This window comes from Pollicipes pollicipes, unplaced genomic scaffold, assembly GCF_011947565.3.
Source record: "Pollicipes pollicipes isolate AB1234 unplaced genomic scaffold, Ppol_2.1 Scaffold_4295;HRSCAF=5057_pilon_pilon_pilon, whole genome shotgun sequence".
NCBI lineage: Eukaryota > Metazoa > Arthropoda > Thecostraca > Pollicipedomorpha > Pollicipedidae > Pollicipes > Pollicipes pollicipes.
In genome coordinates, this window is record NW_023596461.1 from 12,120,805 (window position 1) to 12,138,094 (window position 17,290).

The 17,290-nt window shown below is 47.6% G+C and overlaps 1 protein-coding gene across 1 annotated transcript; it reads left to right on the forward strand.

Annotated features, from left to right (window-relative positions):
- Positions 1–1,713: 1,713 nt before the first annotated feature.
- LOC119097164 (F-box only protein 21) lies at positions 1,714–12,317 on the forward strand. The gene is made up of 11 exons (XM_037220223.1): positions 1,714–2,016; positions 4,908–5,177; positions 5,584–5,778; positions 6,241–6,472; positions 7,070–7,218; positions 7,935–8,070; positions 9,233–9,424; positions 10,095–10,232; positions 11,011–11,142; positions 11,463–11,568; positions 12,199–12,317. The coding sequence occupies exons 1-11, from the start codon at positions 1,799–1,801 to the stop codon at positions 12,315–12,317; spliced, it is 1,887 nt and encodes a 628-aa protein (XP_037076118.1). The 5' UTR covers positions 1,714–1,798.
- Positions 12,318–17,290: the final 4,973 nt, after the last annotated feature.

Sequence of the window (17,290 nt, forward strand, 5' to 3'; positions counted from 1 at the left end):
TGTCCAACAAGAGTCGAGTATTGACAAGGAGTTCAGCGTCGGCCCGGGACAGTGTTCGGGGGGTCCGGAGAGGTGCCGAAGTCCCTGAGGACCGACGATGAGTGCCTGATTGGAAGGCACGAAGGCAGAGCCGGGCCATCAAATGTCAGTCAGAGAGCCTCTTGCACCGGTTGGGGACACCCCGGGACAGTGCGGGTCTCTATTGCAGTCACAAGCCACCAACACGGAAACAGTTGGCTCCGTGTCGGTCTCAGCCCTGGAGGCCCATTTTCCAAGCAAAGACAAAGGTCGAAACCTGCGCTTTGTATTCGTCGGGTCCATCCCAAAAATGAGGGCTTCTTTGTTGGTCAGAGACTCACAGTGCCTGCTAATACCCACTGCTTGCAAGAAGTCGCGAGTCGGCAGGCCACCATTTGTTGGACAGGGACAGAGATGGGACCCCGAGAGCAAGAGGCCTCTTGCTTTGGTCTTGGACCTCTGAAAACAAAAATGGTGATAAAAGTGTACGATGAGTGCCCACATGACAATAACGGGAGAGCTTTAGTTATGCAAGGCCCCGGTGCCGCACAGAGGGCTCTCCATCCCATTTCAGCCAGGGGGCTCGTTATGCCGAGCTGTAGTCTATATGCCAATTAATAGACCAGGGGAGTTAATTTTTGTAAATTATTGGCGGGCGGGGGGGGAGGGGGGCCGAACCGAAGGCCCAACAACCTACTCCCCCATCTCTGTCATCGGACTTCTTAGCCCACCTTATGTGGATTAAACGCAATATATGTTTTTGATCTTTATAGAATTTATACACGTCTTTAATCTAAGCAGTATAGAAGTCATCCAGGATTGGATCCAGGGAGCAGGCACAGGATGCGCGCGTCTCTTCTGATCGGCACGTGAAGGCGCCCCCTTAGAGGCCATCTTTAGGCGCTGATTGTGCTCTTCTATGGCGGTTATGGAAGGCGGCACACATTTTGGTTGTTAGGGACGGTGGCAGTTGTAGTTATGAAGCACTTATCCTATCCACATGCTCCAGAGCTCCCTACTTTAGCCCCACAAGCAAACCATTGCGTGTCTTATGGCAATAGGCGTGTGAAGTTTATTGCATCGTTTATCCGCTCAGCTATTATGGTTCGTATCTTGTGGTGAGAGCAGCCATGACTTTTTGTTATGAGAGTGGTACGAGACGCCGCTTCGCGGAAAGATCAAAGAGGAAAGTCTTTGTGTTATGATTATCTTTTACCCACGCTTTTGTAATATTCCAGACAAAAACATTGAGGGCGGCCAAGCCAATATAAAGAGGGCTCAACTCAAAATTGGGAGGGCCAGAGCCCTCACAAAAGAATACAAATCGACACTGGTGTACTGGGCGCCTGCGACGATGAGGGATCTTTTGCATCAATGAAGGCTCCTGCGTCTACGTGGTAACGAATTGCCAGGTCACGACGCCACCGGCGTCAGGCAGGTGACCAATGTATAATGCATCCCTCTACACCCAGGGTTTCTATATCGGCCAGGGCGTCCCGTCCCTAAGACAGCCGGTGACATCAAGCGCATGAACTTTTGCGTCTGGTCAAACCACGCCGCACTATTTCAAAATCCCCGCTCCTTGTTGGGAGATTGGAACGGCGAAACTGGCTTGGGACGCGCCGCAGGTCTCCAACGGCCAACCGCCGCATTTGACTTCCGTTTCCATTCCGGCGCTCCCACGCGTGTGTGATTTCAGCTGTGAGAAATTGAATGTGCTGAGTTTGATATCTGCTTTTTATATATTTTAAACATTGCATGTGGTTGTTGAGCGTCGCTGATGGATGCGGCGGAGTTCTTGAATGAGAAGAAGGTGACGCGTGTCGTCAGCGGAGGGAAAGATGTTGAGACATCCCTGCTTTCCCTGCCAACGGAAATTTTGGAACATATCTTGTGTTTCCTGAGTGTAGAAGATATTGTTTCTGCATCACAAGTATGCAAGAGATTTCATGATATCCATACTTCAGAGAGAGTGTGGAGGTTTGGATTTGAGTCCAGGTAAGTTTCCTGGGTCAGGGTACACCATTTTGCTGATAACTATGCAAACTTTAAGCCTCTGCTGCAGCTGACATAATGAGGGTGTGAAGTTGCCATTATTAAAGGGTTAAATATGGTCAGAGCAGTCCTGTACAAGTGCATATATTTTTTGTGTTTGTAACATGCATATTTGCATGACAAACTTACATATTTGTGGCAAGCCATGTCAGCTATGTTGGTTATTTGTACCAGCAGTTGCATAGAACATGCTCTTATAATGTAGATGTAAAGCATGCAGATTTTTCAACATTTTGTACTTATACAGGGCATGAACCCCAGTTTTTGTGGTGCTTATTATGGCAATGCAGTGATGTCACTCCCTAACATAGGCTTGGCAGGTTCAGCTGAAAATGTTTACCTAATGTACCCTCAAAACCCAAGTTTTTTGTGTGATTTCATACACTCAAAGTTTTGGGTTGGATGTTGAACTTGCCAAAAATAAACTTAAAAACTGTATCTATTGCATTGTTTTGCTAAGGACAGTTTTCTGTGGGGAATTAACCTAATGTTTTAAAAAGGTGTCACCTACATTTTTGTGAAAAGCATAGAATTAGATGTGATTCACAGAAAAAACAAATGAACTGAATATTAGTAAGGGACCCTTGATGACCACTTCCGTTGCTGATCACTTTATATCACCAGAACATCAATGATAATGTGACAAATACACTTGCCACCACTAGGGAAAACATGAGAACTTTTTGTTAGGCTGTCATGTACTTCTTAAAGCTGCCACACATTGAGATATTTATAACTTTTCCAACCTGGGCATTACCATCTAAGACTTTTATCACCACTTCCACACCAGCTTAACATGGCAAGGAATTAGCATGACACAATGTTACATTCCTTCAGGATACTATTTGGTATGAACCCAAACTGAAATTACAAAGCTACACCCTTGAATTCAGGGTCTTGTTACAATTCACTGTCAAGATGTCTGCAGTCTGGGTATCACTGGTAATAGTCAATGTTCAGTTCTCAATACATCACCATTTTAATGACACTCAAACTACCTCCTCTTCACACCTTAAATTGTGATAAGTGAGGTATGGCACCCTGATGGTCAAATGACTGCCAAAAGCTGACTTCATATAATTAAAATTTGGCATGCAGTTTGGTTCAGCTCCTTGAATGTCAAGGTTAAAAACATGTTGGATTTTGTTCTCTAATTCTGTATGCCTGTAACACTCTCTAATGGCTTAACATACCAGGTACGGTTAGTACAACACCCGGTACACAAGTGTGGTGCATTGAGACATAGGGAGCAGATGCTCTGGGATTAGGTGAAGATAAAATGTGGTTATTTTTTGTTCTGTCCTTCCAGCTATCATATGGATCAGGTTCCCGTCCTTCACTACCTCTTCGCCCCCCTAATGTCTTGAATTGTGAAGTATTGTGTCCAGAACCAGGTGAAGAACCAGCCAACCAGACAAGTGAGATGAGTCAGAAGTCCATGGTTTTATCACTTGGAGTTCTCATTCTTGCATTCAAACAGGACAGACGTTCAACTTAATGCTACGTTTGCGGTGTTTAATGCCACGTTTGCAACTTAATGCCTCGTTTTTAGCGGTGCATTTACCGGGTGTGAACAGATTTGAAATGCGGCCATCCCCGAACATTAGCGTCAGTATTCCTCGTGTTTCGGACCACCCGATTTGAAGAAAGCGCCGAATGAATTGAACAGGAAAGCACTTTTCGAGCACAAATAAGGCAAACAGATTGACACGGGAATATGTTTTTGTTCTTTCTAAAAAAGGACCGAAAAGACATGTGATATCCATGCTCTTCATAGCATCACTGTCTCAAAACGTCAGGGGAGAGGATGGACTGCTCTGCATCTAGCTGGAGCATTCATTTTTGTAAGATTTTCTTTAAATCTTTGGAATAGATGGGTTTCAGTGATCGAGCCAATGCTTAACAGTACTGGTTGCAATAGCCCTGGTCTCTACCATGCGATTGTGTCATCAACGCATAATTTGGAAGCGAAAATGTCACGTACCCCAACGCCCAGTATGCTCCGTCCCGCTCTCTGACTTCATCTGACGTTTATCGTGTGCGCCGCCACCTCCGCAGACCATCGTCCTTAAAGACAAACTGCGAGCGCTTAACTTGACTCAAACCCGTCCCTCCTCATGTTGCCTGATAGCAAGGCGGGCACTGCAACGAACTGCGGTATGGGGACGGACCTTTGCAGGTCGCACTGCAGCCAATAATGTTCCATTACAAAGATCCTGTAGGACGCAAGTTATGATGCATTTTGGTGGATTTCATATGATTAGTCGTGTGTAGATTGTGCTACATTATGGTTGCAGAAGGATCTTGCTCATTAGGTGTCAAACGAAATGTTTAACACGAGACAGTGATGGAACCAGCAGTTTTGACTTGAATAGTACCAGTGTAATCCAGCTAGTTACTTGTGAATTCGATGCGCGTCGGCGGCGACTTATTTTGTGTCCCGTCATTTCTATCGGAAAAAAGATTAAAAGCAATGGGTATGTTTCATTGTCCGTACATTCACATTTACCCCAATTTTATTTTTCGAAGCAGAATAAGCGTATCCTCTTTTTCCATACTGGTAGATGAATTAGTGCAGTGTGCTGGTAATTGCGGCTCTGGTGTCTCCGTGGCGGGTGTTCTTTATTTTCTCATCAGGTACCAACTCTAAGGAGCGGTTTGTGCCTAGCTGTTATTTTTTCCGGTACAACATGCTCCAGTTTCGTGGATTTCCTTCTTTTTTAGGGCGCCCGTTACATTAATTGCACCCTCCGGTGCATCCTTGCCTTCGTTGGTCCCCTAGCGAACCTCAGTCACCTGTTCGATTCGCTCACGGCACCGTCGTCTTTTTATAGGTACCCTCGCCTGATGCAGCCCTCGTGCCGGCCTGCCCTGCTGCGTGTGTTCGAACAATGCGGCCGCAGCTGGCGTCGCACTGCGAGGTTTCGCACCTCGGCTGGCCACCACCTGCGCGCGGCCCTAGCCAAGATGGCCGACAGATGCTACTCGGTCGACTGCCTGCCGGACCCCGCTATGGAAGAGTTCCGCCAGCTGGTGCCCATCCATGGTACCCTGTTTAATCGCGATGCCCTTCTGGAGATCATCTACCCGCGTCAACACTGTCCGTAAGTTGGGTCATCTGCTCCTATGCTTTACTAAGTGCTCTGACCCGGTTCATTTCGCTCAGATCGAGCAAGCCAGACACTAAATGTGGTGCGTGTGCGTAAACTGCACGCGTAAGGTATTACAGCAGGTAACAGCATCTCTCCAAGACTGGTTCTCAGTTTCTTTGTCCCGCGGATTGTAATTCTACAATTTAACGCTTTTGCACATGTTTTGGCGCTCACGTTCCATTGAAAGACATTCAGTAGGTTTACCATGGCTTTGGCCCCTCTGTACAAAAACATCTTTGTTGTTCTCGCTGGTGCTTAGGGTCACTGCCGATAAATGATCCTTTCATCTGACATTTAGGCCTGAGAGGTGAAATATGTCGTGCGACGCATTTGTGTAACTCTAACCGCTCTACGACAGGGATGATGACCTGTCTGTGCGCTACTATGCGCGGATGCTGTTCCGCGAGATCCAGCGGGACGTCGTGCTGCTGCCCCTGTTCCGGGAGTACATGCAGCGGCCAGTGCAACATCTGAACGTTCCCGAAGCCTTCTATCTGATGAGCCTCTGGATGATTCCGGAGCAAACCAACAGTCTGCAGTCTGAGCTCCAGGCGTGAGTCTCTCGTCTCGGGAAAGCAATCAGAGTACTTTGGCTGTTTTTTTACACTGGCTAGCACCTGATTGTTATCAGTTATTTGGGGCATTTATTTTCTTCCTTTACTCTCGTTGCTGGCTTCACTCCATCCATGACCGACGATCGCCATGCCCATAACGTGTATTGCCGCTAGCCCTGAAACAAATGGTGTAGGCTGCTATGCAGGCGAAACAATAGTACAGGCTGATTGAATTTACAAGCACCAGCCGATGAATGGGTGCTCTTGAAGGAAAACGCGCGGAGGGGCGTACAGTAGTTCGTCCTCCCCATTGCGACCTTCCCTGTCGTCCCATTTGCCATTGATACCAAGCCTTCTTTGCAATGGTTTGTGTACGCATGCATCTTGTTCGCCAGCCAGTAAACGAATGTCACGACGTATGATGCGCACACGTGAATTTTTACACAGAGCCCTCGCCGCAGCTACTACATCAAGATCGCCAGCCTGGTTTTGGGCGAGGTGCGTCAGCGGCTCCCGGAGCACCCGGCCGCCGCCTGGGATACGTGCAAGCAGAACCCGTTCGGACCCACGCTGTGGACAGACGACCAGACGCTGCAACTGCTGGACGTGCTGAACGTCGTGCTGTATGACCAGCTCGCCCTGATGGAGGACGATGGACCGAAGGACGGACCGGCCGCCGAGCTGAGCACACTTGTGAGTGTTTATTGCTTTCAAACGTTGTTGTCGGGTCTTGCACATTAAAAGGCATGATCCTCTGGGTGATGTGCTGCTAAGCACAAATGTGCTGCAAACCTCCCTACCCACCCATTTATCACAGGTCTGAACCCCCTGACTGCTGGATGGCTGCCTAAACATGCGTACTGCCTTGTGGTGTGTGCATAGTGAGCGATGCTTGTTGATGGAAAGAGGATGCAATATTGGTATTTGCTTGAGTGCATGCAAGCAGCTATTTTGTTCTTTCAGTCTGTAAAGCAGACTACCCTTATGGCTAGTTATGTTTTTTGATGATGGACTTTCATAAACCTGACTTCGGTTCTACAACCTATCCCTGAACTATGGATGGATAGATAGGCTGCTCCTGCTCAGTGTATGAAAGGTATTGGAACTTTGGATTGCTACAAATCAAAACTATTACTATTTACTTTACAACTGCTAGTGTGTGCAGGTCACTTCATGTATATGAAATCAGTGGATTTAAGTGGTCGCCATTTCTTTTGCTGCTTTTAGTATTTGCAGGCTATTTAGCATTCCTAACAGAATTTGTATCATGACCTACCATTTTGTTTACAGCTCTTCGTGCGCCATCGCCACTTTCGCCGTGCCGGTTCGAGGGTGCAGACTGTGATGGCCACCGTCTACTGCTCTGTGGCTGGCATGCTGGGTGTGAACCTCCACAACGTGCAGCTCCCGCACAGCTGGATGATCTGCTGGCACAAAACGTAAGCATTTTTGCCTGAGCATCGATATCAGATCTGTTGCTCTGGCACAAATCACTTGAGTGGGCAGGATGCTGATCTAGTCCGTGTTGGTTGGAGGGTCGCTGTTTGCTCAAATATTGTTGCAATACCGAATGGGGTAAGGGCCTTGTCCCACCTTTTTTGATTTAGCCATAGCTGTAGGTAGAAGGATTGTGGTGTGTGCACCTCATTAAGTTTCCTTTCCAACTTTGAGGTATTTTTATTTTGCCCAAGCTTTGGTGTTAGGTCTGTCTAGTGAGCTTCTCTGATCAACATCACATTTTTTTAACATAAAGAGTAGTTGAAAAGTTGCTTAGCTATGTGTGTGGAAGGCTGTGTTGTTTCCATAATGGTGCAATCTATGATTTTTTCCCATCCACTGTACATTTCATGATAACTGCAAGGCTTACATCGATTGCGGAATTCCTGGATGGTTTTTCAAAAGCACGTGTTTATGCATTGGGCTCCATGGTAATGCAATGCTCATGGACGTGGATACTGAAGGGCTCATAATTTTGTAAGTGAAAGCACCCCTGAACTTATATTGTCCGTGTTAGGCAACGCCGGACGAAATAGCACACTCTCTGCTTCCATTTGTATTCAGTGTCTAGCGTGTCCCTGCACACCATGTGTGTGCATGCATACAGGGCCTTGATGTGCACCGTGCCTGATAGCCTAATGTTCTGTTCCATGGGCAGGGACGGTGAACAGTACCTGTTCATCGACGTTGTGCGCCGCGGCTTGCAGCTGTCCAGGGAGCAGGCGCTGGAGGAGCTGAATGCCCTCCAACCGGGAGTCGACCTCCAGATGCTGGAACCTGTCCCCAGAGAGAGGGTAGGTCATATCGCCAAATGTTTGAGAACATTGTCGGTGTTATACATGTGATATGTCCCTGTTGTACTCTTTGTGTTTGGTGTTGGAGTGATTACACAACTTCGGTATGCGAGATGCATATGTTATTTCTCGTGATTTGCCCCCACATTCATGACCTCACGTTTGGCGAATGCTTATGCCTGTGGTGGATTAGCCAGGTCGCCTAACATAGACCCGTACTGTTAAGTGTATTTAGCCACCTCGCCTGGAGGGTTGGAAGTAAGCCCACTTTTATATTTCAAGATCTGCTAATTTTATGAAGATGGCCAAACAACAATCAATTGGTCTCATAATCTCACCCAGAAGTTGTTGCATTAGCTTTGTAACCTAAGTCATGACACCACAGCTGACGCAAGAAGGGTAAAAAGAACTGCAAATTTTGTGTAAAGCTTATTGCCCATGACACCCATTATTGTGGCTACATTTCTGTATAGCTGATAGCAACGAATAGAAACGCGATGACAAGAATCTAACAAACAGTGACTTGTGTTCTCTTGAACTCCTTAACCATGTGACATTGCTTGCGCAGCTCAGGGTTGCGCGTGGGTCATGTCATCTGAAGGTCGTGTTATTTTATGGTCATACCATTTCATCAGACATAGTTTTCCGGGTGTTCAGAATCAAGTCAAAGTGCCCGTCCTTCCTGCCAGCGTGAGAAGCAGACGACGACATTAAGTCTCAGCCGTGTACTTTGTAAAGCCCCAGTGACGACGAAATAATATGACTGATGCAGAAGTCGTTGGTTTGGAAATGTGATATTTAAGCCGACGCGTTAGTTCAGCGAGCTGATGAGTTGCTTCAGAGCAAGCCCAATGGGATGTTCGTCTTGGAAGCCTTTGTTCATCAAGTCATTGGCGTAAGCAATACGTACCACTTTGCTCAAAATTTGTCAAATTGATTATTTGCCAGTTGACGCCATTTTCGTAGCCGTACTTAGTAAGAGTTCAGATAGGTCGTTATTGCCAAATTAGGTTGCAATTGCTAAGTTCATGCCTTACCTCAGGCTGGCACACGATAGAGCCAGACCCACCGTGTCTATCCCTGCTCTACGCACGTTCTTCAGTGTGTTTCGATGTCACTGTGCCTGTTTCCCCATCTTACCATGTATACTGTGTTTTGGCAGTTGCTGAGGTACGTGATCCAGTGCGCCACCCAGCCGGATCCCTGCCGGCCAGGGACCGACTTTGACTTGGCCTCGGTCGAGACACTGGCCTGCTGGGCCCGCAGCGACTGCCGCCTGGACACGGCCGCGCTCGTCGACCTGATGTCCGCCCTGGCTCGTACCAGACCCATGTACACACGCCGCCTGCTGCAGGTCAGTGGTCTCCCATGACGCCCCGGCGGAACGGTCGGCACGTGCGGTCAGTCAAACCCTTTTGGGCACTTGACCCAGGTTGCTTGTCATCTCCGCTGTAATGCATCCGAAGCCTCCGGCCCTCGCCGTTCGCCCCCTCCGATCTAAAGCAGGTGGGTAGCAAAGGCCCCACCGGGGCCACGCACCCTCTGCTCATGGCGTTGGAAATTTTTGCGCTTTGTGCATACATTTGCACACCATTGTGTGACTCCCACTTACACAAACACTAGTACGAAGATCCGCTGTAGACGTCCTTTATGTCAACGCCGTGAGTTATGCTGATGCGCTCCAATGATCTGGATTTGGCAATGCTTATGCTGTTGCTGTAGGAGACGTGCGCCTATGCTAATATGATGACAGCCAGTACCACGTTCTCTACAGTTTTTGGGGAAAACGTGCATCTACGTGTGGAAGCGTCACTATGAGTTGCACCATTTATGTCTAAGGGCATATGTGGCTTACATGTGTCATAGCGTGAAGCCTGCAATTCTGTGTTCTGGCACCTTATATATCCAGCTTGTAGCTGACCTTTATCTGGTGTTCTATCCTGAGTTCGAAATGTCAGTGGAAATGTTTGGTGAAATGGCAAGCCTGCTCAGGGAGCATAGTTTTGTTTTGTTTCTTCCCATAGCAATTCATCCAGGCTAATGCATCATACCTGATGGAAGACGACAGGCGTTGCTTGCAAGTACTCGTGAAGGACCTGAAGAGGAAGTACAAGCGATTGTTGCTCTCCCTGGAGAAACAAGAGACCAAGGTCCAGGAGCTGGTAAGAATCAGCTGGATTTGATCAGATTTACACCAGTAGTATCATTCTTGTAACCTTTTCATATAGACCTGAAGGCAGATATTTGTTTTCCTGCATTCAGGAGGTGGTGGGGGTAAGTGCACAGGGTATGTAGGGCCTTCTGGTATGAATGTGCGTCTATCTTTGCTGAAGTTTGACTCTAGCCCAGTGCGTAACTTGCCAACATGCTTTTATACAGTATCCAGTCTAGTGTATGGATGCTGTAAGTTTTATGATGCGGACGTAGAATCCTAATGCGTAGGCACGACATGCACTACTGTACAGTTTGCAAAGGGCCCTATGGGACAAACGTCAGTCCTTGTATCATTTGATTTTGCTTTGAATCTTGTGGTCCTGATGATGTGTACTCGGTGTATGCGTGTCTGTGACGTGTCTTAACATGCCTCCGACGCGTATCTAACATTCCTTCCACATTATAATATTGGGGTGTTCACTCACCTATAATGCAGTGCTATCCTTTTACGCCCTTTTGCCCTGTGCCATTTGTTCACTCTTCCAGTCAATTTTTTTCTATTCTTGTAGCATCCGTGATATCTGATTATATTGGCTGTATTTATTCACAAGATTAGGCACGGAGGCCAGTTGATCCAGTCCCATTTTCATTGCATGACAATCCACCTACTGCCTTTTAGTCATGTTGCAGGCCCGCTAGACCCCATCATGTCAAGGCCTCATTCTGTCGCACAACCCTTACCTTATGTTGTGTATACTGTCCTTAGCCTCGTTATCGGTGTTTCAGGTGAGCCTCCGCGCGGCAGGCCAAGCAGTGGGCGACTATCCGAGGCAGTTCGGCGTCGGTGACGTCGTCACGCGCGGCGACGGGCACCTGGCTGTGGTGTACGGCTGTTCACCACACTACGAGGTCTCACAGGTATGAGCGGTACCAATGGAGTTATTGGATCATGACAGGCCCTGGTTGTTGTGTCGCCTGATGACCTATTTTTTCAAAGCACTTGGCGGCTTTGCCTCTGGCATACCTTACAACCTGAAACACAGATAACGTCTCTGTTCCGTGGGGCTTTAGGTAGGCACTAGCTCAGTTCAATACTTGCTATGCTCTGTCCACAGTGTATCCATTGCCTATTGGTACTACAAACTTTTGTAGTACCATTACAAGTCTTCTGTACCTTACACCTCCAACGATATTTGTGCTGCATGAGCTGTGTTGACTCTGTCCGGTGCCTTTTGCAGGACTGGATGGAGGAGCGTCGCGTCAACTCCAGACTACAGCGTGGAGCCAACCAGCCCTTCTACAGACTACTGCTGGAGGTGGATCAGTTCGGATACGTGGCCGAGGGTGAGGAGGCTCATCTAACAAGTGGTGTGCACTCTTGCCTAGATCTTAGCGCGTACATTCATTTACAGCATCCCAGCATCCAGCAGTTTTTCTGCATTCAAGTTGTTTTTTTCGCGGTCCTGGTTGGTAACAGGAGAGCAATATCGATGCCGTAGCAAGCACGCTACGTTTTGTTCAGTATTTTTAGCTCTAAACAGCGGTGCCGGTATGTATTGGTTAACGCATCTGCGCTAACCGCTGCGCGTCTGGGAAACCAGAGGTACGGGGTTCGATTCCCCGCGGTGCCTGCTCTTCCTGCCAGGGTGAGAGGCAGGCGACGCCATATAGCCTCTGCAGCTGAGCGCGTCGTAAAGCCCCAGTGACACACAGCAGTTGTGTCTTCATTCTTCCTGCTTCTTTGACAGTCCTGTGTTGTGACTTTAAACATATATGCATTCAAATATTCAGCCGTTATTGTCATAATGCTGTTGGACTTTGTATCTCTTAGTATAATTCATAAAGACTAGCCCCTCCTTGGAAAGGTTACTGAGCTGTACACAAAGAATCGCGAGTTCTTTGATGCCTTTTGCCCATCATGGTGTTGAGTGCCTCTTGGGTCTGCCTCTAACAGAGGTGTATGCATCATTGCAGAGGAGCTCCAGCTGGCCCCAGATCCCAGCCTATTGATCACCAAGGAGTGGTCGCTTCTTCACCCGGTTCGACGGGGAGCGGTACCAGCCGATCACTCCTCTGGCCATTCGCTTCCCTGAGCCGCGGCGTGAGCGTGAGGCGAAAACGAGCTTCGTCGAGTCGCCAGAAGATGACAGCGACAGCGATTGGGAGCACTCGATGCAGAGGTGGAGGAATGGAGGCCGGTGCCCCCCGCTGTCTGGACGGGTGTCTGGCCAGAGATCCTCCCCGAGGACTCAGATGATGAGGACGCTGATGGTGGAGCCGTGACTGCTGACGTTGGCCCGGTGAACCACTAATGGCTGTGTTGGAGCTGTGAAGAAAAGCGCATCAGCTTAACTGGATACCTCATTTTTCTGTATATCATTGATTGACTGCATTGCATAGTAGCTGTGTGTGTACCTGATGTGTACAGCTGAGCTGAGTGTATGTAACTGTGTGCTGCTCTGTACACATTCAACGATGTGCCATTCTCCGTGATTGGTCGAGCTGTGTGCACTGAATAACGCTGATCAGTTCTGGCACTCGGTGGTTGCGGACACACGGTCTTGGCGTTGATTTTCAGGTGTCTTTTTATGTGATAACGTGCTGTGTCACCGGCTGTGCATGTGATGCCAACTATGGAAGTGTTTTACGCTTAACGTGTACATTTGTGTGCATATGAGTCATATGCGTGGTGTTGATTGATTTTGTTCTTCTCAGGCTATTTTGTCTGCAAAAGCTGATCAGTATTGTGTAGTGTCTTTTGCATGCGTTTTAAATATGTCCGATTGTATCAATGGGTCATGAAGTATCGTCATTTACTGATATCAGGGAAATTGCATTAATGCTGTGATAATCTCATCAGTCCATATGCCACATATACCTGCATGAGGATTTTCCAGTGTGTACATTTGGCGATTGTAGGTATCACGTGTAGAACCGTTTTACAAAGGAGCAACCGCAGAGTTTTTGTACGTCTAGTATCATCAATGTTTGTGATAAAAATGTATCAACCGGTACAATAAATAATATAATAATTGCAGTGGTTCCTATGTGAAGGCGACAGAAGCTTCCATTGTTCGGAAGGCCCTCTATTTTCTGAGGGTTGAAACGTTGCAGAAGCACTGATCCACACCGCTGCCGTTGCTTGGAATGCCTCGCAGTCCATTTTTGATCCGGTCTTTGATCTTTGTCAGGGTATAGTAAGAGCCACCAATTCTATGTCTGCTAGCTTATTGAATTTGGTTGAATCCAGGTGTTATCAGCTCCGTGAAGAACGATTAATACAAACGGTCCGCAGGCCGTGCGAGTGTCATCGTCCAAAGATTTTAAAGTTTCAGCGACACGGCTCCAACCGGCCTGTCGCGCTTAGGATGTGGTTGTATTTCTCGACTACTTAGCTACTGCTTTGTAGGTTTCAGCATCAAGTTGCACACTGTTTTCGGAATCCTTTTGAAGCGTTCCCAGAAATTTGATTTTTTATAGGGCAGGACATTTTCCCAACCAGCAACAGTGCCGCAAATGCATCTCCCCAAACTTTACTTGGGAAACTTAATATTAATTTGCGTAAAAACTGAAAAATGCGCCCGTGCTGCCATTTCTCAACGAGTTGGAGGTACTACGAGTGGTAATTTCGCGTGGGTCGTTTGGCAGTATGTCAACGTCGCACAAACGTTCCACGATGAAATCAGGGAATGACGCACTCAGAAGCACAGTTACCAAATGCAACAATTTTCTCATCTAGCCCGGTCTTTGCAACTCCTTATCAGGCACTGCCGCCTTAAAGTACACTGATTGCATCAAGTTGATTGCATCCTATATGATGCTTGCTTCAAAACCCTTAAATCTGGCACCTTCCCTGTAGCTGGTATAGTTGAGATTATTTGATAAATTGTTGTTTTTTTCTCGGTAGAGCGAGATGCTCACCGTCATAACCACTGCAGCTGTTAAACGCGTAAACCTACCCGCGTTTAATCGCTTGGTTAAGCAACAAAACGAATGTGTGGTTCCATAGTTAGCTAATACTTTCCCAACCAATGATCTCCAGTGCGGGGAAGCTAAGCGCAGATTTTCCTAACGTTACACATCATGTTTGTCTCGAATTAAAGAGCCAATATTCCATCAATCACGATTCCTTTAGTTGCACTTGATAAATCATGTGCTGCTATTTTGTTTCACACCAATGACTTCGGTCTGGATTATCACTTCAGCGCGTGATTTATGTGCCAGGAAATTGATGGAATGTTCCTGTCGTGCTAACGTCCTCAGCCCAGCACTGGCTTGTGCGCTTGGCCCGCTAACGTAGCTCGTCAGGGATTGCACTGATTTGTAGATGACGCCACCTACGGTGGTGCCGGCGCGTACAGGTGACGCCGCCAACAGGTGACGCCGTCCATGGATTGGGTCCGTTGGGGAATGTTGTCAAAGCGCAAAAAGCGGTTCTTGGTTGGGACGTTGCACATAGCAGCATGTCTAAAGGCACAGGGGACACAATGTATTTGCCCCACCGCTCTGACACTGTAACCGTCATGGCAGTAAGACGACTGGTTATGTACATGGTTGTTATGGACTTGGAGACGTGGTCGTCCAAAAAAGTGCCGCACCAAACCGGCCAATCCGCTAAAGCCATGCGATTTTTGGCCAGCGATGCTTATCGGACCCGCACCACCACTCCCAGTGCGAGTTGTGAGTCTCCACGCGCGTTAGAATTTCGCCACGCGGGAGGGCACCTATTTGTTAAATACTATTTGAAGCGCACCGTAATACGCTCCATAATTTTTGCCAAAAAGGTGGACAGCAATCAATGACAGAGCAACGTTGCGTAGGTAATGGCAGAGTGTCCGTGTTATCTTGTTACTTAGAATGCTGCGGTCTTCAGTCTACTGAAAGCCGCCTTTCCAGTACACATTGTAAAAATTACAAGTATACGGTGAATGTTCATACATATTGTTACAACTATTGCAAGGCTTGGTGCCATCTGACGTACAAGAATCCCTGAAGTCGTTGCTTTGTAAAACCGTGCTACCAACTATAAAATATATAATAATACCTGGTGCATATAAAATGATACATGGTGCCTACCACCGATAAATGTGTATACACGGGACACAATCATCAGAGTTTAGGCAGGCACACGGCTTGAAAATACATCACAGCAATGTGAGCATAGTCCAAGATAATCTAAGGCATAGCAATGACATTGTTTTCAATGCCTAAGCACGTGGCTTAATATCACTAATCAGCTATCCCACAGCCAACCTCACATGTCAAGTACGAAATCAGTTGTCACATAACAATCATATGACAAACACAAGTCTGCACAAAGCACATGCACACACTGTGAAAGCTGGCATCGCATACGTAACCGATAACAAACACAGCTATCACATGTAAAAAGCATGCAATTGGGAAAAATCATGACGGCATGTCTGCAAGCATCGAGTGCCAGTCAGGCACGCGAGAAAGCTGGGCATAGTGGGCATGCTGCAGGCGCGCGGGGTCAGCTGTGAACAAGGCAGGGCATGTGCGAACAAGGCATGCCAGGTCAGCCCAGTAAAGCCGGGGTCGCGCGGGGCCAGTGAGCAATGGCGGCGTCAGGTATACCCGAGCAGCGGTCACGGAGAGCCGAAATGTCGCCAGCAATGGCGGCGTCAGGTACACCCGAGCAGCGGTCACGGAGAGCCGAAATGTCGCCGGCAATGGTGGTGTCAGGTATACCCGAGCAGAGGTCATGGAGAGCCGAAATGTCTCCGGCAATGGCGGTGTCTGGCGTATCCTAACGTTACTAATACCCTGCTATGTTGATTCCCTACCTCCTCTTTCCCTGGTTATTCTTCGCAATCCGTTTGCATCTGTTCCCGCTGCTGCTGCGGAAGCCACAGGTGGTTCTGGGTCCACCAGCTTCATCATATCCCCCAGGGACAATATATTATGTGTCGGAACCCCACGTCTCACACGAATGTTGAGCTATCGTGCATCTGACCATTCTCCGACGACCTTGCTATTGTTTATGATTTGCCAGGCTTCTGAGGCGATAGGCCCATTGTCGTGCATCACGTTGTTGGAGATAAACACGCTGTTGGCCACCTGAACTGTCACGTTGGGGCTTCAGAAAAAGGGCGGGGTTTCCTCAGCTCCTTCATTGCGTTGCAAGGTTGGCACGTGGCGAAGTTCGTGAAACAAACATAAATCGTTCGGCTTTTCCCTGGGGTGCGGGCCAAGTCTCCGTGGGAAACGTCGATGCTGCCTGACGCGATCTCGACACCGGATATTCTGTCTACGTCAATCATCATCTGGTTTGTTGACCTTTATGGCCTCCCTCGGGTATGCCACTGACATTAGCGCGTGCTCGGGTGGGCGGTCAAATTGAACTCCCCCCGAAGATCTCTCCAGATTGGTTTCTGAACGGCGCGTCGTAGCCGCGCCAAATTGTGCTCAGCTGTAGACAATTGAATAGCAAATCGTTTGGCATCAAAAATTTAGATATACCCTGTAAGTGCTGACCCATGGGAGGGCAAAATCAGGCCATAGTTTCAGCGAAGGCAATTTCAAGGGAATCATTCAATCTGATCCAACAACGGAGTGTTAGACATAGCCATACATCTCTGAGTTGCTTTCTTAGGCAACACAACAGTTGAATGGGCAAATAGCGTTGACCTAAAGTCAGGTATGAAGGTCACATCATGGTCAAATCCAGCCTATTTTGTTGCTTTAGGGTTTGCTGTATGAGATAGTTTCTGATACTCCTTTCGAGTTTATTGATAGCAGGAACCGCATTAGACATCTTCCATGGACTTCTTAGAGGTCAGAATAGATCACTGACCTAAAATGACCCAGGCCAACATTTTGTTTTGAGAACATACTGCTTAGCCTAATTCTTGTCGCTTAGTAAAATACAAAACTGAAGGCAATCTTGTGTTATTTTGGTCACCTTGACCTTCAAAAGGTCAGTCACTGACCTAGAATGAGCACAAGACCCTTTGCCTAGAAACGGTTATGTATGTTCTGTGATTACTTTGAAGACCAGCCTGAAACTTGATTTTGTTTCACTTTTTTGACCCGAAGGTCATGA